The 27,303-nt window shown below is 42.9% G+C and overlaps 1 protein-coding gene across 1 annotated transcript in view; it reads left to right on the top strand.

Annotated features, from left to right (window-relative positions):
- PPM1H (protein phosphatase, Mg2+/Mn2+ dependent 1H) overlaps window positions 1–27,303 on the top strand; it is a 258,509-nt gene that overhangs the window by 83,351 nt on the left and 147,855 nt on the right. Inside the window, exon 2 of the mRNA XM_047065106.1 lies at window positions 21,931–22,096. Within this exon, the coding sequence (XP_046921062.1) occupies window positions 21,931–22,096 (166 nt within the window). The remainder of the gene's footprint in view (window positions 1–21,930; window positions 22,097–27,303) is intronic.

The following is a 27,303-nucleotide window of genomic DNA, read 5'->3' as shown; positions in this document are numbered from 1 at the left end:
CCTCTATGTAAAAATCTGTTTATTTTTGATGCTCAAAGTATCCCGGATTTAACCAGTTATAGCCCCATCAGACATGCTCCTGTGTCTGGAAATGCATAGTATCTGTGAGTGTTTCTTTGCTTTCTAATCCAATCTGGTACGTTCTGCACTGTCTTACTGGGAACCAGTCCCTTTCCGAAGGACGTCTGTTTTCTTTCCCTGGGGAGTGGTGCTCTGAATGCTCACACTGGTGTGGTGGTGTTACTTCTGGCCCTTTTGGTGGACAGAGTTAGGAAATACATGTATTTCAACAATTGAATTCCTATTGATATTTCCAATTTCAATTTAATATTGTAAGGTAACTTATATCTGATTTATATTTATTGTCTTACGTTATAAATCTCAGGACTTAATAACATGTACATTTCCTATATCCTAATAACACCTGTAACATAGTTTCAAAATTTCAATACCAGTATTTCTGCTGAGCACATTTTAAGATTTTTCTGCAATACTTTTCTCTTTGGTTTTTAGCCCAGTTGTTCAAAAGCCACTTGCAATAAAATAAGATTAGATTACCAGTTTAATATACAGTTCAAGTTTGTTTTCAACTATAAGATGTGCATTTTTTTCATTTTTGGTTTAATTTTCAAAAGTCAAAAATGTTTTGTTTTGTTTTTTTTAAGATATACACACTTAGAAAAGTCTTGGTTCCATTCTTCACCCCTTCCTCCCACATATAACCCCTACAGGTATCTGTTTTCATTAGTTTCTAGTTTATTCTTTTAGTGTCTTAATTTGTGTGTGTGTATTCTTGTTTTCTCTTAAAAAAAGATAGTATACTGCTTTCTTCCATTTACTGTATCTTGGAGATCACAGTAATTGTACAGATTTTTTTAAAAAGAGCAAAATCTTGGGGCACCTGGGTAGCTCAGTCAGTTAAGCGTCTGACTTCGGCTCAGGCCATGATCTCAGGGTTTGTGGGTTCGAGCCCCATGTCAGCTTCTATGCTGACAGGTCAGAGCCTGGAGCCTGCTTCAGAATCTGTGTCTCCCTCTCTCTCTGTGTTCCTCCCCTGCTCACACTCTCTCTAAAAAATAAACAAACATTAAAAAATTTTTTTTAAAAAAAAGCAAAAACTTCTGTTCAAGAAATGTTCATAAAATCTCTGCTTACCAGAAGCTTTTCTGAGTTTCACCAGAAGAAATGAAAGATTAAAGCAGTAAATTATCAATAAATCTTTGACTACAAAAACACATGAAATTTCTTTTAAAGTTTATTTTTTGAGAGAGAGAGGCTCTGCAGAGTCAGCATGGGCTCGATGCGGGGCTCAAACTCATGAACTCATGCGCCACCCAGGCACCCCAATACATTAAATTTTTGAAGTATCTATACTACTTTGGAGTTGGGAGCTAATTAAAAAGGTGTCAGTTATTCAGTTATCCTCTAAATTGCTACATAAATTTTTGGGAATTTGTAAACAGTTGTTTAACAGCATTCCCTTTGGATTAGAGCTAAAGTCTATTTCATGGAGAGGTGGAGGCTATTTTAAGATTTCCCACCCCCCTTCCCCTTGCTTATTCATAAAAAACAAGCTGACAAATGAAGTAACTTCTCTGGAAACTAGTACATTCAATCTCAATGTGTTTTATCGTCTTAACACTTTCTCTGGGAGGGGAATAGTACTTTGGACCTTACAGTGGCCACCAATAACTTTTTTTTTTTTTAATGTTTGTTTATTTTTGAGAGAGCGAGCGAGCAGGGGAGGGGCAGAGAGGGAGGGAGACAGAATCTGAAGCAGGCTCCAGGCTCTGAGCTGTCAGCATGGAGCCCAACTTGGGGCTCTAATTCACAAACCGTGAGATCATGACGTGAGCTAAAGTCGGATGCTAAACCGACGGAGCCACCCAGGTGCCCCATCAGTAACTTGTTAATTACCGGAACAAGCAGACACTTGAACTTTTCCTGGCATCTGACACTGCTTTCTTAAGTCCTCACCTCCTTGGCTTCACGATATTACCAGATCCCAGGCTTTCCTTTGGAATCTGCAAGCTTCTCAGCCGCCTTTCTCTACAGTGTAGGATGTTGTAGAGTTAGACCTTGGAATCTGAAGGGGATCTGAGTCAGGCTTTACTACCTGCTGGCTGTTTGAACCTGGGTTAGTCAATTTTCTGGATTCAATTTTTATAAAAGGGGACAAATGATATCTCTCCTATCTGCCTTATCATTGGAAGGTTCAAATGAGATAATACACAATTATAAAGTACTAACACTAGTTAGTCTTTTTTCTTACTAATAAAAAGTATCTTGGGGCGCCTGAGTGGCTCAGTCAGTAAGCATCTGACTCTTAATTTTGGCTCAGGTTATGATCTCACAGTTGATGAGTTCGAACCTTGCATTGGGCTCTGCACTTACAGCACGGAGATTGCTTCGGATTCTCTCTCTCCTTCTCTTTCTGCCCTTCCCCAGATCGCATGCTCTCTGTCTCTCTCTCAAAATAAGCAAACTTAAAAAAATATCTTGTAGTTAATAATTTGGAATATAGGTCATGTACAGTTACCTTTGATATGAGAATAATTGCCCCGCATGATAATTTACTTCCAGTATTCTAAATAATCAGAATTCCCTTCTCTGTATTGCAGCCACTCCCAGCAATGGAAACAAGCTTCCTGTGTATTGCCTTCCCCACCCCTGCCCCCACCTGCTCTTACTGATTCTCTTTAACTGCTAACCATTTCCTAACCTGTCTCAGGTGTGGTAGACACAACCACCACTACTTGTCGTTCCCCAGCAGCTGATGATCCCACAGAGCCCTGCCAAGACCCTCCTTCTCCTTCACAGGGAGCACCCCTGCCCCAGTCAAGCCTCTTAAACTTCTGACTCAGTACGGACTGATGTGGAAAACGCTGGGGTTTGGAGCCGATGGCTAAGAAAGAATTCTTGAGACATCATCACTGTAAAAAAGTGGTTTTATTAAAGCCCTGGGACAGGACCCGTGGGCAGAAAGAGTGGCACAGGGGTTGTGAAGAATGGCTGATTATATACCTTCAGGCTGGGAAGGGTTAAGGTATTTTGGAAACAAGGTTTCCAGGACCTTGAGGGGCCAGCTATTGTTAGGAAAAGGTCATTTACTGTTTAGTAAAAACTCAGTCATGAGATCGTGTAGAAGTCTACCAGGGCTCCGTAAGCTTGGAGTATGGTTGCCAGCCTGTATCTTGAGGGGGTAGAGAGAGAAGAAGTTTCCAAAGGAATTTTTTATGATAAAGTAGATTTCCTGGATCCTGGAGGTTGGGATAATGTTACGCTAAGATTGCCTTTCACCCTTAGCAAAGTGTCCTCATCGAGAAGGTCACTCTACCTGTCTCAAGGACGTTGTCAATAGGCTGTAAGCAAAAAGGAAATGTCATTGTTTCCCTTTCCCTTTTGTTTCCCACATCACGAAGGCACACCAGTGGCTTATAAACTGGGGGTATTCAGCTCACTGGGGTGAGGCTGAGGGTGCCTCATTTCCTCATTGAAGGCAATTCCAGTCCCTGATTAAATCAGAGGGACTGTTTCATCTAGGCCGGTGCTACTTCATGTCATCAGTAAACCCAGTGTCACTATCACTTGGGAGCTTTCCTCTGGTTCTGCCTTCAGTCTACTAAGTCAGAATCTCCGGGAGTGGTTTTCCAGGGGACATGTATGCCTACAAAAGCATGAGAACCATTACTAACCACAGAGGTTGGAATTCTAGATGTAGTTTTCCACAGGAAAAGGGGCGTAAATTACATTTATGTAGTCACTCAGTATTGTGCTTTATTAGGTTGTAGTTCAGTAAAATTTCCAGGTAAGCCTGTAAATGGATCTAATGTTTTGGTCAAAATGTATATTAAGTTGATCAGTCATCTTATTCACAAACATTTGGACTATAACCCTTTAGGAATGCGTTAGTAAGTTAGAAAGTATTTTGAGGGGTGCCTGGGTGGCTCAGTTGGTTAAGTGTCTGACTTCTGCTCAGGTCAAAGTCCATTGTGGGTTCAAGCCCTGCGTCGGGCTCTGTGCTGACAGCTCAGAGCCTGGAGCCTGCTTCAGATTCTGTGTCTCCCTCTCTGCCTCTGCCCTGCGCGTGCTCGCTTGCTCGCTCTCTCTCTTTCTCACACACACAAAATAAATAAACATTAGAAAATATTTTGAAATGTAGGATGTAAGAATTTTTTTTTTTTACTACTATTATTTACTGGTTAATTCATGCTTCATGTCAGTGAAGAAAGGATATTTTGCAACCAGCTTACAAATATCTGCAATTTAGAAACATAATGAAATGAAAGTTAACCTCATGGACCTTTTTATGAAAAATTATTCCTCTTGATTTCCTTTCTCATGCTCCTGGTTCTGCTGTTAAAATTCCTTTTGGCCATTTGGAGCCTGTTTCTTACTATGGTCAGGATTCTGGAACAATGAGACCTATTTTAATCTCTAGACTGAAATGCAGTAGGGAAGGTCATCAGTTGGCCTCATTTCGAATCTGTGGAATTTCCAACAATTTGAGACTTTAAATAAGTCCCTCTGTCTCCCAAGGTCATGGATGGAAGTGGTGATTAGCTCTCACTTGCTAGATTTCTAATAAGGAATATTCCACTGTCTCCTGTTAGTAAGCTTCAGAAATAGTTCTCTACATTAGCATTTATTCAGAGAATACAGTTTTTAAGCGGCGCCTGGGTGGCTCAGTTGGTTGAGTGTCCAACTCTTGGTTTCAGCTTCAGGTCATGATCTCATGGTTTGTGGGTTTGTGCCCCACATTAGCTCTGCACTGAAAGCACAGAACCTGCTTGGGATTCTGTCTCCCTCTCTCTTTGCCCCTCCCCTGCGTGCGCACACACACTCTCTCCGTCTCTCTCTCTCTGTCAAAAATAAATAAATAATACAATTTAAAAAAATCTTCCCAATAAACTTGGATTGGCTCAACTGACAACAAGTTTATGATATTTAGGGAGTAAATATGTTTGACCAGTGGCTCTCAGAAGTATATCTCGGTGTCTAATTTTGGTCATAATTGTCAAAATTTGTGACTTGAAAAGTTGCTCGGGGTCCCTGCCTGGCTCAGTTGGTGGAGCATGCAACTGTTGATGTTGGGCTTGTGAGTTTGAGTGCTAGATTGGGTGTAGAGATTACTTAAAAATCTTTTTTAAAAAAGTTTCTCTCTGACTACTTAGGACAGGTTACCTAGAGATTCTCGAGCTTGCGAGAAGACTTTTAATCTCAAGTTAGTATTTCTCTTCTAAAGTCAATAAACTTTTCATTCAGTAGATATTTATCTGTTTTATGTTAGGCATTGGCTAGTCTCTAAGAATACGAAATCAAACAAGGTTCTACCTCTGCCTTCATGGTACTTACCGTAAAAGTGCAAAAGAGTTTGTATCAGACTTGGGTTTTATTAGACTTCTTAACTTCTAATTGACAGCCACCTAATGTGAATTTATTGTAGGATATTGGGGTTGCTCAGATATTCTCAGGATAAATGGGTCTTGGGAGTAGCTGTAACTAGGGACGAAGACTCCATTGAGATTCTCTATTTCTAATCTGTATTCTTACATGATCTATTTAATTTCTCTTTTGTCTCTCTTACTGCTCTCTTCTCTTTTTTTTATTCTTTCATTTTCCTTGGAAGGTCACTTATTGGCTCAACTAGCGTCAGGTGGCTAGCCCTAGGTCAATCAGATGTGGCCAAGGACCAACTGTGTGAGTGGATTGGAGTTGGGTAGGAGGAAAAGACAATATCCAGAAGAAAGAGGCTATGTGTCTGCCAGGTCTTTGTGGGACACTTTACATTCGTTTGTATTCTTAATTCACACAGTGGGCCAGTTTAATAGCTAAAGAAACTGAGTTTTGGAAAGGTCAATTAACTTACCTAAGTCACACAGCTAGTAAATGGCAGAGCTAGGAAACCAGTCCAAGTTTCTGGTAATTTCCGTGACTGTAGCAATTGCAGTGCTTAGTGCTTACATTGCAGGATTTAAGAACTACAATAAAGAAGTGCATATCAAGCAGCCTTAGCGTGGTGTGGTGGTTAAATTGAGTGTTGAAGGACAAGGGGGCATTTGTCAGACAAGAGGGGGTTAGATCATTGTAGGCAGAGGGAAAGGCACGTGTCAAGGAATTGTGGTTTGTGGCAACACTGCTTTCTGTAAACCCATGGCTGTTTTTTATGGCTGAAAATAAGGAGGTGTGAGGAGAGCAGATGGGATGAAGACATGGATAAGGGCCAAATCATGAAGATCCTTGTATGGCAAGCTAAGGAGTTTACATTTTACCCTAAAATCTTAAGTGTCCATTTGAGAGAATTGGAACATGGGAGTGATGTGGCCAGCGTTCATGGTTGAGAAATGTCGGTGTCTCCATGCTGCATAGGATCTATCAGCGGAGGGGACAACCAGTTAGGTTATTGTGATGGTGCCTGGACAATGTGATATGGGTCTAAACAAGGCATGGGACTTGGCCTAAACTCAGTCCTAGTTGTGCTATATAGGCCGAGGGACTAGATGCGGACAAGAGTAAAAAGCCAAGAGGACAGGAATGCTCCTTGGAATCCTTGGTCCACGAAGGCAGGAACAACAGGAGGAGGATTGCATTTGAGACAGAGGTAGACGGAAAGAGAGAATGAGAGCAGGTTTGGGCAACTTGAATGTGTGCAATATGCAAATGCAGATATCCTACAGGCATTCAGAAATGCAGTCAGAACACCCCAGAACACCCCAGAGACACGAACATGGCAGTGCTTAGTGTTTAGGCCTTAAATGAAGCCTTGGGAATAGAGAAGATCTCCCAGAGAAAGTTGGGTAGGAAGAAAAGCAAGCCAAATGGGGGCCCCAGGGAATGGCAACATTTGAGGCTCATTTGCACACTCCCACATTAAAGGGCTAGTGGGGGATAGGAAGTTTGAGTTAATCACAATTTCTGCTTGCCATATGGCTAGAGACTTGCCATATGTCAAATATGATTTACCAGGTATTACAGGATTGTCTTAGGTACTGCTCCAAAGCTCTGTTGGCTAAAAATTAATTTTAGCTCTGAAAGCAGGATAGGTTTTACATTAACTGGAGTTGGGTATGGTGACAGATAGAGACTCAACAGTTGGAAAAGAAGGCCTAGAACCTAGTGCAGAGATCCTCAGAGTGTCCCTCTGAGGCGATGAACCTGCTTTTGGATATCTCTGGGGAAGGGAATCTCTGCTTGCTGACATAACTCATTGCATTGCCAGGCAGCTTTAAACTGATGGTGTCAGAATCGCCTTTCTGCTACCTCCAGGTCCCCCTCGGGCCCCTGGAGTTTCCCTCCTGCACGGCAGTCTCAGTGTTGAGAGAGCACCGTCCTGGCCTCCAAGGCCACCTGGGTCAGGCCGCACTAATACTGAGCGAGCATTGGTTCTAAGGCAGAGACCAGCAGTGGAGTTAAGAGTCCACCTAGGGATGTACTAGGTTCTGTTTTATCAGCCCTTTTTTTGCAGCTGTTTGGGGCTCACTTGACAGGGCACGCTCTCAAGTTCCATTAGCACTTAGGATTAATTTTTTTCTTTGGAACACAGTTATTTTTCTTGAAGCCAATGGATGGGAAACCCCAATAAAAACATTTTAAGCACAGGGGCGCCTGCGTCGCTCAGTCGGTTAAGCGTCCGACTTCAGCTCAGGTCATGATCTCACAGTTGGTGAGTTTGAGCCCCACGTCGGGCTCTGTGGTGACAGCTCAGAGCCTGGATCCTGCTTCAGATTCTGTGTCTCCCTCTCTCTCTGCCCCTCCCCAACTCATGCTCTCTCTCTGTCTCTCTCAAAAAAACTTGAAAAAAAAAATAAAACATTTTAAACATTAAGAAGCAAATAGGCAGGGGTGCCTGGGTGGCTCAGTAGGTTAAGTGTCCAACTCTTTGTTTTGGCTCAGGTCATGATCTCCTGGTTTGTGAGATCAAGCCCCTCTGTGCTGATGGTTTGGAGCCTGCTCTCTTTCTCTCTCTCTCTCTCTCTCTCTCTCTCTCTCTCTCTCTCTCTCTGCCCTCCCCCTGCTTGTGTGCACACACATGCGCTCTTTCACTCTCTCTCTCAAAATAAATAAACTTAAAAAACAAAAACAAAAAACAAATAGGCAGGCCTAGAATTCACTTGTTATTCTAGTGTCCCTCTTGGGATGTTATGGAGAAAACAAGTTCATTTGTTCATTCATTCAACTAATGTTTATTGAACGCCTACTCCCTGCTATGTGACTGGAGATAAAGAAAACAACTAAAATCAACACAGAGCAATATGGAATATAACTTTTTGACTAATTGGAGTATATTGGCAGCCCCCTACTCTTTTTTATTTAAGGATGATGCCGGGCATCCAATTAAAAATAGTTTACATCCTCCTTAGTGCGTTTGTCTCCTTCCAGGCCATAGCAAAGCCTCATTGTACTTTCCAGAAAGCTTTTTGAGGGTGTAGAGATCACTTTGCCTAAAATGGAACCCCTCTTGGCCCTTCTGGGGCCTCAAGGTTTAAACATTCTTTCTTTTGTAAATCTGGGAGAGTTGAATTGTTAATGGCGTCGCCTTGGGTCTAGGCACAAAGGTAGTAATGTTTGATCAGACAGCAACCAGCTTTCAAAGGGCTACTTTTTGTATTCAGGCTTTATTATTTTTTAAGTTTATTTATTTATTTTGAGAGAGACAGAGAGTGAGAGAGTCTGAGACAGATGGAGAGAGACAATCCCAAGTAGGCTCCGCACTGCCAGCATAGAGCCCGATGTGGGGACTCATACTCACGAACCTTGAGATTATGACTGGAGCCGAAACCCAGGGTCCGAAGCTTATCCAACTGAGTCACTTAGAGCCCTTATATTCCGGCTTTAATCTGGAAACAAAACAGTCTCTACAAATTAGTTCACATAGAGATGAAGATTTTCCAAAGCAGATTATTTTCAATTAAAGCGTTCTGTGGGTTGTTTTTCTTTTTAAACAATGACTTAAGTTATGAGTGGGAAATTAATTGTTGCTTTTAATGTACATTTGCAGTAATGCTGTGCTTGCCTTGGAAAAAGTATGTTGGCGTGCTGAAACCATGTGACATGTCACAATTCCTTCTTGCAATACCTGTGTTCTATTTATAGGCTGTTGTGCAACTAATTACAAGAGCTTCATTTATGTGAACACAATACATCATTTAAAACCTCAGTTGCTGGCAAATGCCAGAACAGCTTGTCTAGGATGTTGAACTGAATTGTTTTTTATAGCATATTGATTGAGCCAATGAAATGAGGCTAGTGACACCACCTTTCTCGTGTTCAAGGTTACAAGCATTACCCATAAATTGTTAGATGTAAAAGCTCTATTAACAGCTGTTTTCTAACGGTCAGACACCTTCCCTAAGAGGAAAGTACTTTTCATTGTGCCCATTTTATTGATGAGAAGCTGAGGCCCAGGGAGATAAAGTTCAAATCACACAGATACTTATTGGTGGATCCAGCCTTCAAACCTGGGGAAATCTGGTTCCAGAGTCTTTCTGCTCTTAACTGCCTCCCAGATTTCTAGCAGAGAGAAACCTGTGTGCCTGCCCCTGCTGTTGTTTCCTGCCCTGTTGTATGTGAAGGCCACTCAGCATGTGCACTTGAAAACAGGTGGATAAGTGGCCTTCCTCTCTCATAGAAGAGCACATTTTTAAAGATCTTTTCTAAAACCAGGACTCAGAACTCTCAAGTTAGAGTTTCATCCTTCTTACCACCTTGTATATAAAATTATTGTTGTGTTGCCTTAAGATTAAAAAGGAACATGGGGAGCTCTAGATGGTGAGGAACTTTCTTTATCCCAGAGCAAGGGAAAAGTCAGGGTTGTGTGGAGTTTTTGAGGAAACTGCTGATTAAAAAGTTAGGTGTTTTATTTGTTGTCTGTTGAGATTAGCGTCTTTTTATTTTCTGGTTTCATTTTTATCAGTTTCAGCCTTTTTGACATTCACATTTTTAAACTGCACATTTGAGATGGACTTTCATTTTGTTTTTTAAAAAGTGCCTGTTTCTGACTCTGCTGATAGCACTGATACATCTGGTAAATACAGGAAACCTTATCTTTTGGATATAGAGTAGCTTCAAGCACACTGCTTTTTTTTCCTTTCTTAATTGCCAATAGAAGCTTATGCAAGTAATATTATTGTTCTAAACTGGCTTTATTTAATGCAAAAGCTGCAAACTTGAAGTCCTGTTTGGGTAGGCTTTATTTTCACGTCACTTGGCCCCAGCATAGCCGCACTGTGTCCTTGAATGGGGATTGTTCCAGCATCTGACAGGGTGCAGACTTCTTTATCTAAATGCGGAGCTTAGACTTTGGTAGTATTAATGGTTTGGTCAAGAGGGCCTGGAGACTAATGGAAAGGAAATGCCCGATAACAGCTTTCTGTTTTTTATCTTTGCTTTGTTGAAAGTTCATTTCTTCAACGGCTAATATGAAGAAGAAAATATTGTGTATGTGGGGAGATCTATGTGACCCCATAGCTTCTTTTGATCTTGAGTTTTGTTAATCTTTAGTTTTAATTATCTTGGTGAGGGAGATAGAAGCTAATGATGGCCCCCAAATGCCAGCAGCAAAGTATATCCAGAGTTAATGTGACTACGAACACCAAGGTGCACAGTAAATTCTATTCAAGTTGATATCTTTGCTCACTTCTTTATTACATGTAATGACATAAAATGGTCAGTATTTGATTGTTTTTGACCTACAACAACAATTTTAGAGCATTCAATCTAATAGTTAAATTCAGGAGTCAGCACACATTTTTTGTATATATATATATACACACACACATACACACATACACACATACACACACTTTGCAGGCAGTGTCTGCAGAAACTGTGAACTGTCATTGTACCTGGAAAGCCACGATATACTTAAATGAGTGAGCATAGATGTATTCCAATAAAACTTTATTGACACTGAAATTTGAATTTCATATACTTTTCACGTGTCTTAAAATAGTACTTTGATTTTTCTTTCCCCTCACATACATAAAAATGTAAAAACCATTCTTAGCTTGGGGAACCATACCAAAAAAAAAAAATGTAAAAGCTATCCTTAGCTTGGGAGCCAGGTTTGGCCCACGAGCCGTAGTTTGCTGATGCCCGCTAAGTCAAAGTGGGCTGCCACTGCCTTTGCAATGTCTGGTACCAAGAATTTTGTGTTCACTAACCTAAAACCAATGTCATGATCTCCTCCTCCAGCACTCCCCACCCCCAAGACTTGTTTCACTTTCTCCTCACCATTCATAATTAGCTTACCTCGTCTGCTCATTCTGCCAGTGGAAACCTAAGAGTCTTCCTCTTTGCTCCCTTCTCCTCCATGACCTTTGTCCAGTAGGTCCTCCTGGGATTCTCTATTGTTTCAGCTCCTCTGAAACCCTCCCTTTTTTCCTTCCAGAGTCAGTGCTTGATTCACGACCCCTTTGTCACCTGGACTATTATAAGAGACCCTGGCTGATCACTTTGCCTTTGTCATTTATCTTCTATAAACTGTCCTCCATTAAACCACTACTGCTGTTTTCCAAAATAGTTTTGATCTTAAGAATCCTTTCTTTAAACAATTTTAGATTCATCCCATGGGTCATAAGCTCTATAGGATAAAGCTTGATAGAATTTCATGGTCTAGTTCTTTATTTTTTTATTTTTTTAAATGTTTATATTTGCGTGAGAGAGAGTGTGCAAGCAGGGGAGGGACAGAGACTGAGATGGAATCTGAATGAAGCAGGCTCCAGGCTCTGAGCTGTCAGCACAGAGACCAATGTGGGGCTCGAACTCATGAGCCATGAGCTCATAACCTGAGCCGAAGTTGGACGCTTAACTGACTGAACCACCCAGGCACCCCTTTTATGGTCTAGTTCTGATGTAGCACCCTCACCAAGCCTATACTTAGGTCATACCCAGCCCCTCTTTATAAAGTTTGCATCACTCTTTTACAGACTGTTCCTCTGCCTGGAGAGCCTTTCCTTGCCTGCTCTCTGATTTCCTCCTTCATTCCATAAGGCTGAGCTCAGATGCCACCTCATCTGTAATACTTCCCCAACTCTTGTGTTACAGAGGTGTCTCCGCTTCTGTATGCTCAGGTCCCTTTGTGACACACACCTTGAGTATGGCATCAATCTGAACAAATGATAGTTATTTGTAAGGAGGTCTCCCAACTACGGATGACTGCCTGCTCCTTGAGAGTGGAAACCACATCCTAGTCTTCTTGGTTTAACCCTACTTGGTTCCATAGTAAATATTTTTCAAGTAATGATTTCAATCCGTATACTGTTTATCTAACAATTTTCTTGGTTTACTTATCAAATCCCAGAGATCGGGATGCAGGGTTGCAGAATCAAATGCCCATGGGGCCAGGCTGGTGACGTAAATGTCACAGTAGACGGAGCGAGGTCTGGGGTGTCCTGTCTCTGATTGTTGCCAGAAGACACTGGGACAGGAGTAAAACCTGATGTACTGTTTTTCAAGAGAAATAGGAAAATAAGGATTTTCATGTAAATATCCCAACTTTTTAATACTGGCAACTAGTTTACGTTTTCAAAAATATTTTATGGATGGGGCGCCTGGGTGGCTCAGTTGGTTAAGAATCCAGCTTCGACTCAGGTCTTGATCTCACCATCGTTAGATCAGCCCTGCACTTGACTCTGCACTGATGGTGCAGAGCTTGCTTCCGACTGTCTCCCTCGCTCTCTGCCCCTCCCTGACTTGAACCTTCTCTCTCTCTCTCTCTCTCTCTCTCTCTCTCAAAAGTAAGCAAACATTTAAAAAGTATTTTGTTGGCAAAAATTTAAAAATAATCACCTCTCTGGGGGCTGAATGTGGCTCTTGAGACCCCATTTAGCAATGCTTGATTGGTCACGTCCCTTCATTGCCTACCCATAGACAGAGCCTGGGAACCAGAGGTAAGGTTGTCTAATGGAGAAGACGTGCATGTATGTGCTCTTTTCCCGCCTGGATTTATCTTCGTTCACCATGCTGCCTCCTCTAGGTGTTGGTAGTCACCTTCCAAAAGGTGAGGAGAGCCTAACACCCCAGAGAATTCCACTGCCTGGTAACCCCTGACTGACTTTTAACTGAAGGGGCTGAGATGACCTCCTGTTCTCCCTCCTACCCGGAGGTGGCTGGAACTCTCTGGAAGAAGCTATTATTCTCCATGGATGTTTTGGCTCTTTTTGCTGATGGCTGTTATCAAAGGCTTAGCTTCCTGGTCAGAGCCATGGTTTTCCAGTATACCAAGAATGAGTGATTATTAACTACCTTGGAGCCAGGAATTAAGTTGTCCTTACATTCCAGCCTACCTGCCTATCTGGGAGGTCAGTAACCACTTGAGTGTCACAGGAAACATTGCCTAGGAGGTTACCTAGAAAAGAGGATTTTAATAATCGATAGTTGTATTTAGTCTTCCATAAATGATTCATTTCCCACCCCTCCCCCTACAGCCTTTTGCTGTCTGCTTCTCAATTATATATGAATCAGCAATATCTCACTACACCTGATGTCCTTTATAAATTACTTCTGCCTTCTTAGCCAGTGTAATTACTGCCTGCTTAGCAGTATTAACACTAGTGTAAACTTTTTAGCCTAGAGTGTTCAGGCCATTATTTCCTTTAAAAGCAAAAAGCAATGGAGGGGGTTGGTGCCTGGGTGGCTCAGTCAGTTGAGTGACTTTTTGCTCAGGTCGTGATCTCATGGTTCATGAGTTCTAGCCCTGCATCAGGGCTCTCTGCTCTCAGCATGGAGCCTGCTTCAGATTTCAAATAAAGATTTACCTCCCCTGCTTGGGCGATCTCCCTCTCTCAAAAATAAAAATAAACATTAAAGCAAAACAAACCGAAAAACCCCACAAAGCAATAGAGGCACCTGGGTAGCTCAGTCGACTCTTAATTTCAGCTCAGATCATGATCCCAGGGTTGTGGGATAAGCCCTGCATCAGGCTCTGCCCTGAGTGTGGAGCCTGCTTGAGATATTCTCTCTCTCTCTTTCTCCCCCTCTCCTTCTCTCTCCCTCCCTTCCTCTGCCCTTAACCTCTGCTTGTGTGTGCCCTCTCTAAACAAAACAAAACAAAACAAAACAACCATGATGTAATATAATAATAACCAAAACAACCAAGTCAAATCCTGTATTCGGTCTTTTTTTGTGGGTGTGCGGCCTGAGCTCTTGAATCCAGGAGCCTGGGGGCCCAGAAACGGCATCCGTGGGCAGGTGTGGATGGGAGCCTAGAAGTGGTGCAGGCATGACCATGCGAGGGCTCTCCTGTGCACAGAACACTGTCACGTGTGACTTCAATGTTGCAATAATGTTGAGAAGAGGGCTCAGAGGAGCAGACGGCCTTGCTCAAGGTCCCTGTTGTGGAAAGTGTCATGTGATGCCACCTGAAGCCTCTGGATGCCTGGAGGTGGCCATGTGTCCTTGAGGCAGGCAGAGGGACACTAAAACAAAGGGGAGGGAGGAGGAGAGTCTCCTCAAACTTACAGGACTGGATAAAGCCCCCGGGCCCAACAGAAGAAGCAGCTGGCTTTGTATTTGATCTAATATTAATAAGTAATATACACTGAGTGCTCGCTGTGTGCCAGAAACTGTAAAGCACTTGTCATGTGGGGCATTTACTTCTCATGCTGTGCTGTGATCGGAGAGGACTCTTCTCGGCATTTTGGAGAGCAAAAGTAACTTGCCTGAGAACACACAGCCAGGGCTAGTAATCAGCAGAGGCCAGGTGTTGCTAGGTCTTTCCGACCATTGTCCCTGTCACACTTTCTCACATGTGTACGGTCAGGGAGGAGGTGGGTAATGAATGAGGTGACACTGTCAAGTGCTAGCAAGGGACGTGATGCATGGAATCCTTCAAAGAAAATGTCACTTGTGACTATTCTCTGTTGATTGTCTTTGTCAATCCTTTTGGAAGTGGTTTCGTTGCTCTTTCTCTGAGCCTGTGTCCTTTGTGACAAAGGCTCACTACTTGAGTATACTTGAGAGTACTTATTTGTCTGAATTTACTAATAGGTTCTCTATGTCCTACAGTCACATAAGTGTCCTTGTAGTCAAGATTTTGAGCAGATGATAAGGCAGATAACTTGATAATTAAACGGCTGCGATTAAAACCAGGAGTTTACTGCTGAAATTCAGTTGTTTTTAAAAATTTGTGACTGAAGTATGTTTTTTTTAACAAATTTTTAAATGCTTATTTTTGAGAGAGTGCAAGTGGGGGACGGGTAGAGCGAAGGGGACCGAAGATCCAAAGCAGGCTCTGCACTGACAGGCTGACAGCAGCAAACCTGATGTGGGGCTCAAACTGGAGAACTGAGAGATTGTGTGTGACCTGAGCTGAAGTCGGACACTTAACCGCCTGAGCCATCCAGGTGTCCCATGACCAGAGTACTTCAGAAGCAGAAAGAAGGACAACAGGTTTCTTTTTCTTTTCTTTTTTTTTAAAATTTTTTAAAATGTTTATTTTTGAGAGGGAGAGAGACAGGGTGTGAGTGGGGGAGGGGCAGAGAGAGAGGGAGACAGAATCCAAAGCAGGTCCAGGCTCTGAGCTGTTAGCATAGACCCTGATGCCGGCCGGGCTCAGACCCACAAACCACGAGATCATGACCTGAGCCAAAGTCGATGCTTAATCAACCGAGCCACCCTGGCACCCTAAAAAACAGGTTTCTTAAATGTGTGACAGTGGCACAGAAAATCATTTGCTTTTTTAAAACAGATTCTATTTCTGTGGTCTCTTGGTTATATCATGTCTGGTACTCAGGTCATGGCTTCAAGCTGTATCTGATACACACATAGAATTTTTGACTTCCAAGTCCTTAAAATTCCGCATTTAACTGTTTTATACAAGGGGAAGAAATCTCGGTGTTTGGGTTCAACTGAAGGTGGACAAAGTCCTAAGATGGATTTTGTCACAGGTCTCTCCCAAGGCGAATGCGTCTTCTACGAGATGAAAGAACTGGGTGTAAACTCTTGATTTTTGAAGAGACAGTAGCCACTCTTCCCGTAGATCCTCCCAAGAATCCTCCCACCTGAACTGTAATCCTAACTTCAAATTTTTCCAGTTCTTTATGGATGACCAGAAATCCCCCCCTCCCAACACACGTAATTTAGCAACTCTCATTTAATCCGTGACGTACTGCTCAGGACCTGAGGTTTGTAGAAGTTAAGTGAGTTGACTGGACACTGGCTGTGCCCTACCTTTACAAAGAACAACAGTGGTGGCTCACTCACAGAGCTGACAAGAGGCTCAAATGAGTTAATTATCACATGTAAAATGCTAACATCAGTCCCTGGCACATAGCTCATTTTCACCAAATGTAGGATACGATTATTATGCCATATTTCAGAAGTAGCGGACTTGATTTCTGTTTCATTCACTCACTGAGCAAACATTTCTTGAGCACCTGCCGTGTGCTGTGTTCGCAGGCAGAGTGCCCATGTTCTTTTTAAAAAAAAATTTTTTTTTTCAACGTTTATTTATTTTTGGGACAGAGAGAGACAGAGCATGAACGGGGGAGGGGCAGAGAGAGAGGGAGACACAGAATCGGAAACAGGCTCCAGGCTCTGAGCCATCAGCCCAGAGCCTGACGTGGGGCTCGAACTCACGGACCGCGAGATCGTGACCTGGCTGAAGTCGGACGCTTAACCGACTGCGCCACCCAGGCGCCCCATAGTGCCCATGTTCTTAATGGCTATTCTTTATTGCCTCCAGTTCAATTCCAAGGAAGACGTTTTCCCTCCTTGTAGGAAACTGGAAAATGACATCACTAAAGATAGGACATTTCATGGTCCACCAGCATTTTGTTTTGAAGTCTTCAGAATAAGCATCATGTTTAGATAAAGAATGCACATCTTACAGTCATTCCTCTTGATCTCAGGATAGTGCCGACTTCCTGCTGGAGCATAAGACAAGAAGTGAGTGTAGCTACTAATCTGGCTGCTTAGATTAAATAAAATTATTGAATCTGTTAACATCGCGAAGCTCCTCAGCTTGAGAATAAGAGTTTTTCCCAATTTACTTTTAGAGGAATTGAAGGTTTCACTTAAATTTAGTAAACAATATTTAAGTTGAGAGAGGCCAAGCTTTTTATTTATTTTTTTTTTTATTTATTTATTTTTTTCAACGTTTATTTATTTTTGGGACAGAGAGAGACAGAGCATGAACGGGGGAGGGGCAGAGAGAGAGGGAGACACAGAATCGGAAACAGGCTCCAGGCTCTGAGCCATCAGCCCAGAGCCCGACGCGGGGCTCGAACTCACAGACCGCAAGATCGTGACCTGGCTGAAGTCGGACGCTTAACCGACTGCGCCACCCAGGCGCCCCGAGGCCAAGCTTTTTAAAGTCAAGGGAAGTTAAGAAGAATTGGGTCTTTGCACTAAAGCTGTGTGGAGTAGGGAGTTTGAAATAGTATAAAATATGGGACAAGAGTTGTGGTTTTTTAAAATTTTTGTTGATGTTTGTTTATTTTTGAGAGCGAGAGAGCGTGTGAGCAGGGAAGGGGCAGAGAGAGAGAGAGAGAGACAAAGAATCCGAAACAGGCTGCATGCTCTGAGCTGTCAACACAAAGCCCGACTCGGGGCTCAAACCCACAAACCACGAGATCATGACCTGAGCCGAAGTCGGACCCTCAACCGACTGAGCCACCCAGGCACCCCAAGAGTTGTGTTTTTTAAAAAAGGCAGTGGCTTTAAATCTTTAACATCTGAATAACAATCAGATATTTGACCCAAGAAGTTTCCAGGGTTGGGGTTGCTGTCTTCCCACCAGGTTGACATTTCTAACTTTTTGGTATCTCATTACTGTCTTTCATAAGCTGTACTCAATGCGAAATGGCAAAGTAAGGCCACCAGTGATTGTTCTGTCACAGTAGTCTGGCTTTGATGAGTCATCGCGGTACAGCCCTCTGAACCAAGTGCTGATAAGAATAGACACACAATAGGAAAATAAAACAACCGAGAGCTGAAGCAGAAATTGCTGGGAGCTCACAAGTGTGTTCGCAGCTCTGCTGTATTTAGCTGTGTGACCTTGTGCATGTCAGGCTCTTCCAGGGCCCCAGGCTTCTCATGCATAAAATAAAGTTTCTAGGGTTTCTTGCTGAAGTTACGTCAAAGACTTGGGAGTTTAATATCCACTAAGAGAGGTAGGAGATAAAGCCCTTTCAAGATGACCCGGGAGTCAGGATTTGTGTAATTATAGTAGCTTAGTTGACTGTTAGAAAACAGCAGTGGCAGATGAGTCAGCCTGGCAACGTAGCTATTGGAGACCAGTGATGCTTTTTTTGTTACAAAAAGACTCGACTACAGCATAAGTTGAGGTGCCAACGGTCAAGGTGATGCCAAGTTCCGGAAATAGCAGCTAGGATATCGTACAGAGGACAGGACGGAGGGGATGTTTGTCGCGAATTGATTTTCCCAGCCAGACCTCCACTTCGGCTTTCCCTGGAGAAGACGCTCAAGGGAGAGACACAGGGAGTGTAACATCCCCATCCGGCCAGTAGTCCACCCCACACATATTGCTTGGGAAGTCACTACCAGTGACTGAGAAGAGGCAGGTGTGGTATTTCAGACCTGCTTCTTCTGCCTCGCTTGGTTCTCCAAGGGTAGATCTGAGAGACTGACTCTAGTGAAAGTTTTTTTTTTTTTTTTAAGTTTATTTATTTATTTTGAGAGACCGAGAATCCCAAGCAGGCCCTGTACTGTCAGCGTGGAGCCTGATGCAGGGCTTGAACTCAAAACCCATGAGATCGTGACCTGAGCTGAAACCAAGAGTCAGGTGCTCAACCAACTAAGCCACCCGGGCGCCCCTAGACAAAGCATGTTTTGTACTAGGCTCGCCAGCTGCAAACCTCTGGACTAAATGTGGACCCCTCTCAAGACGGGCAGATCTGACCCATCCATCCTTCATCCTCCCTCTGGGCCCTTTCTCCAATAGTTAGAGAAGAGGGAGCCTATTCCTGTTTCTGTCGGGCCTGGTACTGAGCTCACCCCATCTGCTTATTCTGTTCCTCCCCACACACTTCAGCTCTGCCCACCACAGGCTGGTGCAAGTCCCCATGTGTCATAGAGGTTGGGTCGAAGGGGGCGGGGTCACAGGAGACCTCATGGTGCATTCCAGCTGCAGCACCTCCTTGCTGTGAAACCTGGAGTAAGTTACTTAGCTCATGTGGTAAGTGTGGCAAATTAATAGTCTTCATGCAGGTAGCCACTTTGTACCTTAAACCATATGAAACTACATTTTAACTTAAACCGTATGAAAATTTGTCCTCTTTGAAGGAAAGAGAGTGAAGCTGTGGCAGAAAACTAGGCCTTGATCTTTCCCGACCCCATCCCCTCCATCAGCAAGTGTGTGTCATAAACACAAGAGGCAGATTTGACGTCACAGTTCCCCACCTCCTTACGCAGGCCCCTAGGACAGTGAATTTCAAACTCTGTAAGCAGCAATCTACTTTTTAAAAACCTTACACAGAAGGGTAGTATGTAAAATGAGTGAAAGTAGGCTTTTGTTTATAAAAAGCATGCTTAAGTTGAAATTTATAATAAACCCAATAAGAATTATGGAACAGTTTTGATTCATACAGGAATTTGAAATAGGGGAGATAAAAGATGGCTGCTACGGTCTTTGTCCTATAACATGTATATGTAAGTAATTGCAAACGATGCGTCATTAAAAACAATTCTCCTTCCAATCAAGTGATGTCAGTAAATTAAAAAGAAAAGAAAAGGCTTTTAATGACGAATATACAGACCATGAACATTTCTGTCTTCATGTGTAACAGATGGGAATGAACTTCTAAATTATTGTGTTTTTTTTTTCAAAATGATGTATTTTTAAAGAAAATTTTTTATTAAAAAAATGTTTAACGTTTATTTTTGAGAGGCAGAGTCAGAGTATGAGTGGGGGAGGGGCAGAGAGAGAGAGAGAGAGAGACAGAGAGAGAGAGTCCAGAACAGGCTCCAGGCTCCGAGCTGTTAGCATAGGGCCTGATGCAGGGCTTGAACTCATGAACCATGAGATCATGACCTGAGCTGAAGCTGGATGCTTAATTTCAGCCACCTAGGTGCTCCAAAGAATAAATGTAAACGTTAAAATAACTGAAGCATGTCTCAAGGTTTGGCAGAAGGATGCTTGAAACACACTCCCTTATATCTTGGGGCACTCAGGCCCCACATGTGCGCTCTGTTTCCTGTTTGGTTGTGGTGTGTGTGCATTATGGAGACCCATGCAGTTTTCAGTGCCGAGAGCCATTTGGTATTTAAAAAAAAAAACGGTTACATTTGAATCAGGTCAGCAGTCTGGTTGACAGTATTTCATCAGTGTCAGTTGCTTGTTTTGATAGTACACTGTAAGTTGTGAAATAATATTGTTAGGGGAAGGATGCATGAAACTCTTCTGCACTGTTTTTGGAGTTTACTCTGAGTCTATAATTATTTCAGGATTGAAAAGTAAAAGGAAAAGTACTCGAAAAGGATTATCTATACTTAGGAGGGAGTTGATAGAGTAGTGTATGGATCACACTGACAGAGTGGATCTCCAACCGTCTCACCTTAAAAAAAAAAAGGCATCTTTTTTTTCCTTGCCACTGAATTCTGTATCCTCTCTGCATACCCACTCTATCACCTACTGTGACACAGTGGAAGTTTTGAAAAGAAAACCCAGCCAATGGCAAATTAAAGAGAGCTCTCCTTAGGGAGATCTATTTTAGCTGCTAATTAATTACTTAACAAGAAAATGATGCTGAAACCCAAGAGTTCAGTCTGCAGTCACCTGATACAGAAAAGGTATATGAACGATGTGGCATGTTCTTCTTCTTTTTTTTTTTTTAAATATTATTTATTGTCAAATTGGCTAACATACAGTGTGTAAAGTGTGCTGCTGGTTTTGGGGGTAGATTCCCCTGGTTCATCACAGTGCTCCTCCCAACAAGTGCCCTTCTCAATGCCTATTGCCTATTTTCCCCTCCTCTCGCGCCTCCCATCCACCCTCAGTTTGTTCTCTGTATTGAAGAGTCTTTTGTGGTTTGCCTCCCTCCCTCTGTTTGTAACTATTTTTCCCCTTCCCCTTCCCCATGACTCCTGTTAAGTTTCTCAAGTTCCACATATGAGTGAAAACATATGATATCTGTTCTTCACTAATTTCACTCAGCCTGACACCTTCCAGTTCCATCCATGTTGCTGCAAATGGCATGATTTCATTCCTCCTCATTGGCACGTAGTATTCCATTGTGTATATAAATGTGGCATGTTCTTCTAATGCATTCCTATGCTTAAAACATTTAGTAATTAGGCTGAAGCATTATCAACATGCTATAATATCATATGGTCACATGTCCAAATCAGACTGCCTGGGGGCCCAATGCAATGGCACCTTGTGATGAGCATTATTCCACAGGAGAAAAAAATGAAGGACTAAAGATACTTTTAAAAGAATAAACCTCTGATCCATTCAGTTTTCTGTGTGTAAAGTAAAAGTGGGCATAGCGGTAAAGGAATGTGGTTCTTCGTTCCCTTGGATTTTACAGCGTGCTGTAAATTCCTGCACTGCCTTGTTCTCTGTAAGATTGATGATGGGTTTTGCTCTTTATCACTTGGAGAAATGCAAGAGAACTCAAGCAGCCTGCCTATCTATCTTCTTTGTAATGGCCAAAAGAGTGATTATCTCATGTGTTTTGACTAAAATGGATTGGGAGGAGGGGGAGGTTGCTTACATCTGTCAGATACCTGGGAAGGTGAGCTGGACTCAAAACAATGCTTTAGTAAATGTTTTAGTGTGTGCTAGTGTCATTCCATTTGTAGAAAAATTAGTTTACTCGGGCACAGAACATACCAGGACCATAGGGTTCTGTGTACTGGGTAGAACTTTAGTTTTGTGTCCGTTGTGGAGACCGCCCAGGCTGACCCTTGAGACTGGGCTCTGAGCTTTCCAGAAATCACTGACCGCTCCTCTGGCTCTTTCCTCAGGGTTATCAATGCCGGGAAGAGCACATACAATGAAGACCAAGCCAGCTGTGAGGTACTCACTGTGAAGAAGAAAGCAGGGGCCATTACCTCAACCCCGAACAGGAACTCCACTAAGAGACGGTCCTCCCTTCCCAATGGGGAAGGGCTGCAACTGAAGGAGAACTCGGTAAGACCCTCCTTCACCCCCAGTTCTCAGGTGAGAAGAACCTGTGCATTCTGGCCCCACTGTGAGGCGCTTGAGCTGAATCCCTGTCTATAGTGGGAGAGAGAAAGGCAGTGTCCCCAGAGTTAGTGGGCTGGTGGGTCTGTATTCCGGGTATCGCACAAAGCTAAAGGTGACACATGTGTGAAGAGCTGGTGTTTATTAGGTTCTTAACGCTTAGAGTAAATAAAACACCCACATCATCTCTAGGCTTTGTTGCAAGAAATAGTGTATATAATGTTTGGTGGTTGTAAAGGAGCCACTTCAAGGTTTTTGTGAAGGAGGTGGGATGGAGGGATGCAAGTAACCCTAGCCATTGGCTTACAGCCCTGCCATGGCTTTGCTCCCTTCTTCCCCTTGCCTGTCTGTTAGCGTTGTCCAGTGGGAGCCCCTCCCTGATGCTCTTCCAAATTAGTACTTGTTTTAATTGGCCTAAAGCCCTTGCATCCCATGGGGCAGCCCTGTAGACTGAATGCCCTATTGACAAACCACAAAGTGTCTCTCCTTTCTTCAGTTTCTAGAGAATAAAGCAGATACCCTCAGAAAATTCTTTCTTTCTTTTCTTTTTGTTAAGTAGGCTCCGTGCAGCGCTTGATTGAACTCACAACCTTGAGATCAAGACCTGCACTGAGACCAAAAGTTGGATGCTTAACCAACTGAGCCACCCAGGCAGCCCCTCAGAAAGTTCTGAAGAAACCCTCAGAAAAGTATAGGGAGTAATCCGTACTCTGTCCACCAGCACATTATTTAGCTTACAGAAGAGAAACATTGAATGAGATGATCCAAATGTGACTTTTTCTTCTAATACTCAAGGATATTTTTGTATATACATTTTTATAGGATTTTAAAGGATCTAGGAATCTCTTCTCAGGGTCAGCAACAGCATCCTGTTGCATTTACACTTACGGACTAAGACTACTGATTTATTTTGTTCATACTAGTTCAACTTAGAGTTGAAACACAGTGACCCATGGAGTCTCATCAGCAATTCTTGTGTTCAAGGCTGAAGGAAGCACTGATGGGGCTTTTCCCAAAGAGCCAAAGTCCAGGACTCAGATGGGCAGTAAAGAATAATAATGGTTAAGGGCACAGGCTCTGGTCCATCCCAGTCTGTCACTTATTAAACCATTTAATTTTAGGATATTTATTCTTTGAGCCTTAGTTTTCTGTAAAAAGGAGTAATAATAGTTAGTACCACCAAGTATGGTAGGAAAGAGACTGATTACAAGTATGAAATCAATTGTCCATGGAAATGTTTAGCCAGAGTCTTAATTAATAAATCCTTGATATATGTGAGCAGTTATCCTGTAGTCAGTCCCACTTCTGTGATTCTCTGTGGATAATGTCCACTGAATTTGTACCTTTACCCATTTGTAAATTGGCGATCACACAATTTTCCTTCATACCTATGCGATAGGATTGTTTTGAAGATGACTTATTATGGAAAAGTGCTCAGAGAATGTGAGATATGAATGATAGTAAGACATGGGTGCCAGTGACTTAATGTTGCTCTTTCTCCCCTGATAGTCTCCCCTGCTACTGAGATGTGAAGTGATTCTGTAAAAATTAGTCTGCATGGAGGGGTGCCTGGGTGGTTCAGTGGGTTAAATGTTCTACTTCGACTCAGGTCATGATCTTGTGGTTCGTGAGCTCAAGCAATATACATCGGGCTCTGTGTTGACAGCACAGAGCCTGGAACCTGCTTCGGATTCTGTTGTCTCCCTCTCTCTCTGCCCCTGCACCACTTGTACTCTGTCTCTCTCTTTCACAAATGAATAAACATTAAAAAAAATTAAAAAAAAAAAATGAGTCAGCGTTGACATTTGGCCCAAGACCAGTTGATGATGTCATTTTCCTTTGGTGCTAAGTTCCTCCCAGAAATGGAGCCAGGAGTAGCTTTTTAACTTCCTTTCCTTGAGAACAGTGAAACCAGTGCATAAGCACTTTAGGATGGAGCCACGAACCTCCCCTGAGACAGTCCTGAATCTCTGGGGTCCACGTTCTAGGAGGCAGCACAGAGGTGCCAAGCAGAGTGGACACATCCCGTCCCTTCTATTTCTGCTTCAGCTACAGCAGCTTTACTTCCAGCTGCCATACATATTAGGCTTTAATATTTATTAGAGTTTCAGGCAAGAGATGTGCTGCCTTTTTTTTAATTGTGGGAAAATATACATAACATAAAATTCACCATTTTACCATTTTTTTAGCTGTCCAGTTTAGTGGCATTAAATACATTCTTACCATTACTACCATCCATCTCCAGAGCATTTTCTGAAATTGAAGCTCTTTACCCATTGAGCCCTAACCCCCATTCCTCCCCACCCCCCTCCCCTGGCAACTACCATTCTACTTTTTGTTTGTATAAATTTGACTACTCTAGGTATCTCATGTAAGTGGAATCATACAATATTTGTCACTTTGTGTCTGCTTTATTTCACTTATAATGTCTTCAAGGTTCATCCATGTTGTAGAATGTGTCAGAATTTTATCCTTTTTTTTTTTAAGTTTATTTATTTATTTTGGGAGAGAGAGAGCGCCCATAAGTGGGGAAAGTGCAGAGAGAGAGAATCCCAAGCAGGCTCCATACTGTCAGGTGGAGCCTGACGTGGGGCTTGAACTCATGAGCCATGAGGTCATGACCTCAGCCGAAATCAAGAGTGGAATTCTTAACTGACTGAGCCACCCAGGTGCCCCTCTTATTCAGTCTTAATAGAGAATAAAATTCTGAGGGGTGCCTGGGTGGCTCAGTCAGTTAACCGTTCCACTCTTGATTTCGGCTCAGGTCATGATCTCATAGTTCGGGAGACCGATCCTCGTGTCTGGCTCAGCACTGACAGTGTGAAGCCTGCTTTGGATTCCCTCTGCCTTTCTCTCTGTCTCTGTCTTTCTCAAAATAAATAAACTTTAAGAAAAAAAAAAAGACTGAATAGTATTCCACTGTTTGTATAACAGTAAACCATTTTGTTTATTAATTTGACCATCAGTGGACACTTGCTTCTATCTTTTGACTATTATGAATAATGTTGCTATAAACATGGGTCGGCAGATAACTGTCAGTCCCTGATTTCAGTTCTTTTGCCTATCTGCCCAGAGTGGAACTGCTGGTTGATAAGGTAATTCTATTTAATTTTTTGAGGAACGGCCATACTGTTTCCCATAGCACTACACCATTTTACATTCCCACTAGTAATGCACAAGAGTTCCAGTTTCTCCATATCCTTACCAATGTTTGTTGATTTCTGGTGTTTTTTGTTTTGTTTTGTTTTGTTTTTAAGTAGCCATTCTAATGGATGTGACATGGTATCTCGTTGTGGCTTTTTTTTGCCCCATGATTATTGACGTTGAACATCTTATGTGCTTGTTGGACAGCTAGGTCTTATTAAAAGAAACATCAAGTGTTCTTCAATATTTATTTGTTCTACATTTGAGTCCTTTGCTCGTTTTTAAATTAGGCTGTCGGTCATGTTGTGGATTGCACTGCTTTTTAAAAGCTTGAAAATCATGACTTGCTGGGCCAGGTAAACCAATAAGCACTTGCTGCATACCGGGAACTAGATGCTGAGGATTCCTCAAGGAATAAACTTGACTAGAATCCTTACCTTCGCGGAACTTACATCCATTGAAGGAGACAAACAGCACAATGTATCCCATGGCAGATAACAAATGCTATGGAGAAGAGCAAAGCACAGATGCAGGAATACAGGAAGTGTGAGGTGCATGGGTGGTTAAAGAAGGTGCCACTGAGGTGACGTTTGGGCACAGACTGAAAAGTGCAGTTACTTGGAGGAAGAGCTTTCTGACATTCTAGACACCTGCAAGGCCCCTGAGGCAGGAATAGGCCTGGTGTGCTCCAGAATCACCAAGGAGGCTCATGTGGCTAGAGTAGAGAGAACGAAGTCTGGGTTGCAGGAAATGTCAGAAAGGCGATGAGAATGGGGGGAGGGGATCCTCCAGTAGGACTTTGAAGGCCATTATCAGGACTTGAGTTTCTACTCTGAATGAACTATTTGCTAGCAGGGCACACCAGCCATACTGCTTAAAAGAAGCCATTTAGAAGACATCCCTTAACTCAAATATGGTGGCACGTAGAAAAGATATTGATAGCATAGGGTGCAGGACGAATCCCCTGCAGGAGACCAGGTGGATCAGCCCCTTGTTGCCTGTGAGTTTGTTCCTTTACCTACCGAACATGTCTTGAGCACTGAGTCTGCCTTGGGGATTAGGAGGTGAACTCAGTGAGGTTCCAGTCCTCCTGGAGCTGAGCTGAGGAGGGAGAAAGAGTCACTAACCAGCAGCAACTCAATGCAGTGAGTTTTAAGAGAAAGATTTAAAAAATCCAGGTTATATGGAAGCCTAACTCAGGTGGGTTACCAGTGGTTTCGGGAACAACAGAGGAGAAGGAATGGGTCAGTTGAGGGATGCTTCCTGGAGAAAGTGACATTTGAGCTGTCGTTTAAGAAAGTGAATACGAATTGACCAAGCAAATATGAGAAAGGGGAGATTTCGACAAGGAACATGCATATGCAAAGACAGGTTGGCACGAGAGCACATGATGCATGTCTTCTAGTGTCCTGAGGCACCTGTGATCCTTTGGAGGGTGATAAGACAGAAACAACAAGCAGGGTTCATACACAAGAGCCATTTAATGCCCTACTAAGCTGGAATTTGAACCAAATGACATTAGACAAGGGTACGATGGAATCAAGACCATGAGGGCAGTGGGAAGGCTGACTTGAGAAGGCTCAGGAGCAAACCTGGGACACTGAGGAGACTGGCTCATGCAGAAACATGAGGGAGAAATGATGAAAGCTTGAAATAAGGCTGTGATTGGAGCAAGGAGCAGGCTCAGAAGAGATAAGGTGAGACATGCAGTAGATAGGACCAGATGACCTAGTGCATGGGGCAGGGAGGAGGCGAGATGCCAGGTTTCAGCCACTGGGTGCTGGTCCTTGAAGATGAAGCTCTGGGTCGGGCACAGGTTGGAAGGTGAGGGGGTGGGCAGAAATGGTGAGTTCTGGGTATTCTAAACTTCCAGGTAGAAGTGTTTTGTAGAGAGTTAGAAATAAAGGTTTGGAGCTCAGGAGCATATCCTAGGGAGGCTTAGATATTAGGAATTTCCAGCCCAAAGAAGTTTCAAGAAGACGGGAGCCCCAGTGAGGTTCAGTAGCTCT

The sequence above is a fragment of the Lynx rufus genome, unplaced genomic scaffold (assembly GCF_022079265.1).
Source record: "Lynx rufus isolate CCGP_SWC_20201006 ecotype Redwood Valley unplaced genomic scaffold, mLynRuf1.p SCAF_7, whole genome shotgun sequence".
NCBI lineage: Eukaryota > Metazoa > Chordata > Mammalia > Carnivora > Felidae > Lynx > Lynx rufus.
The sequence above is the reverse complement of the archived record's forward strand: the minus strand, read 5'-3'. Positions and strand labels throughout refer to the sequence as shown.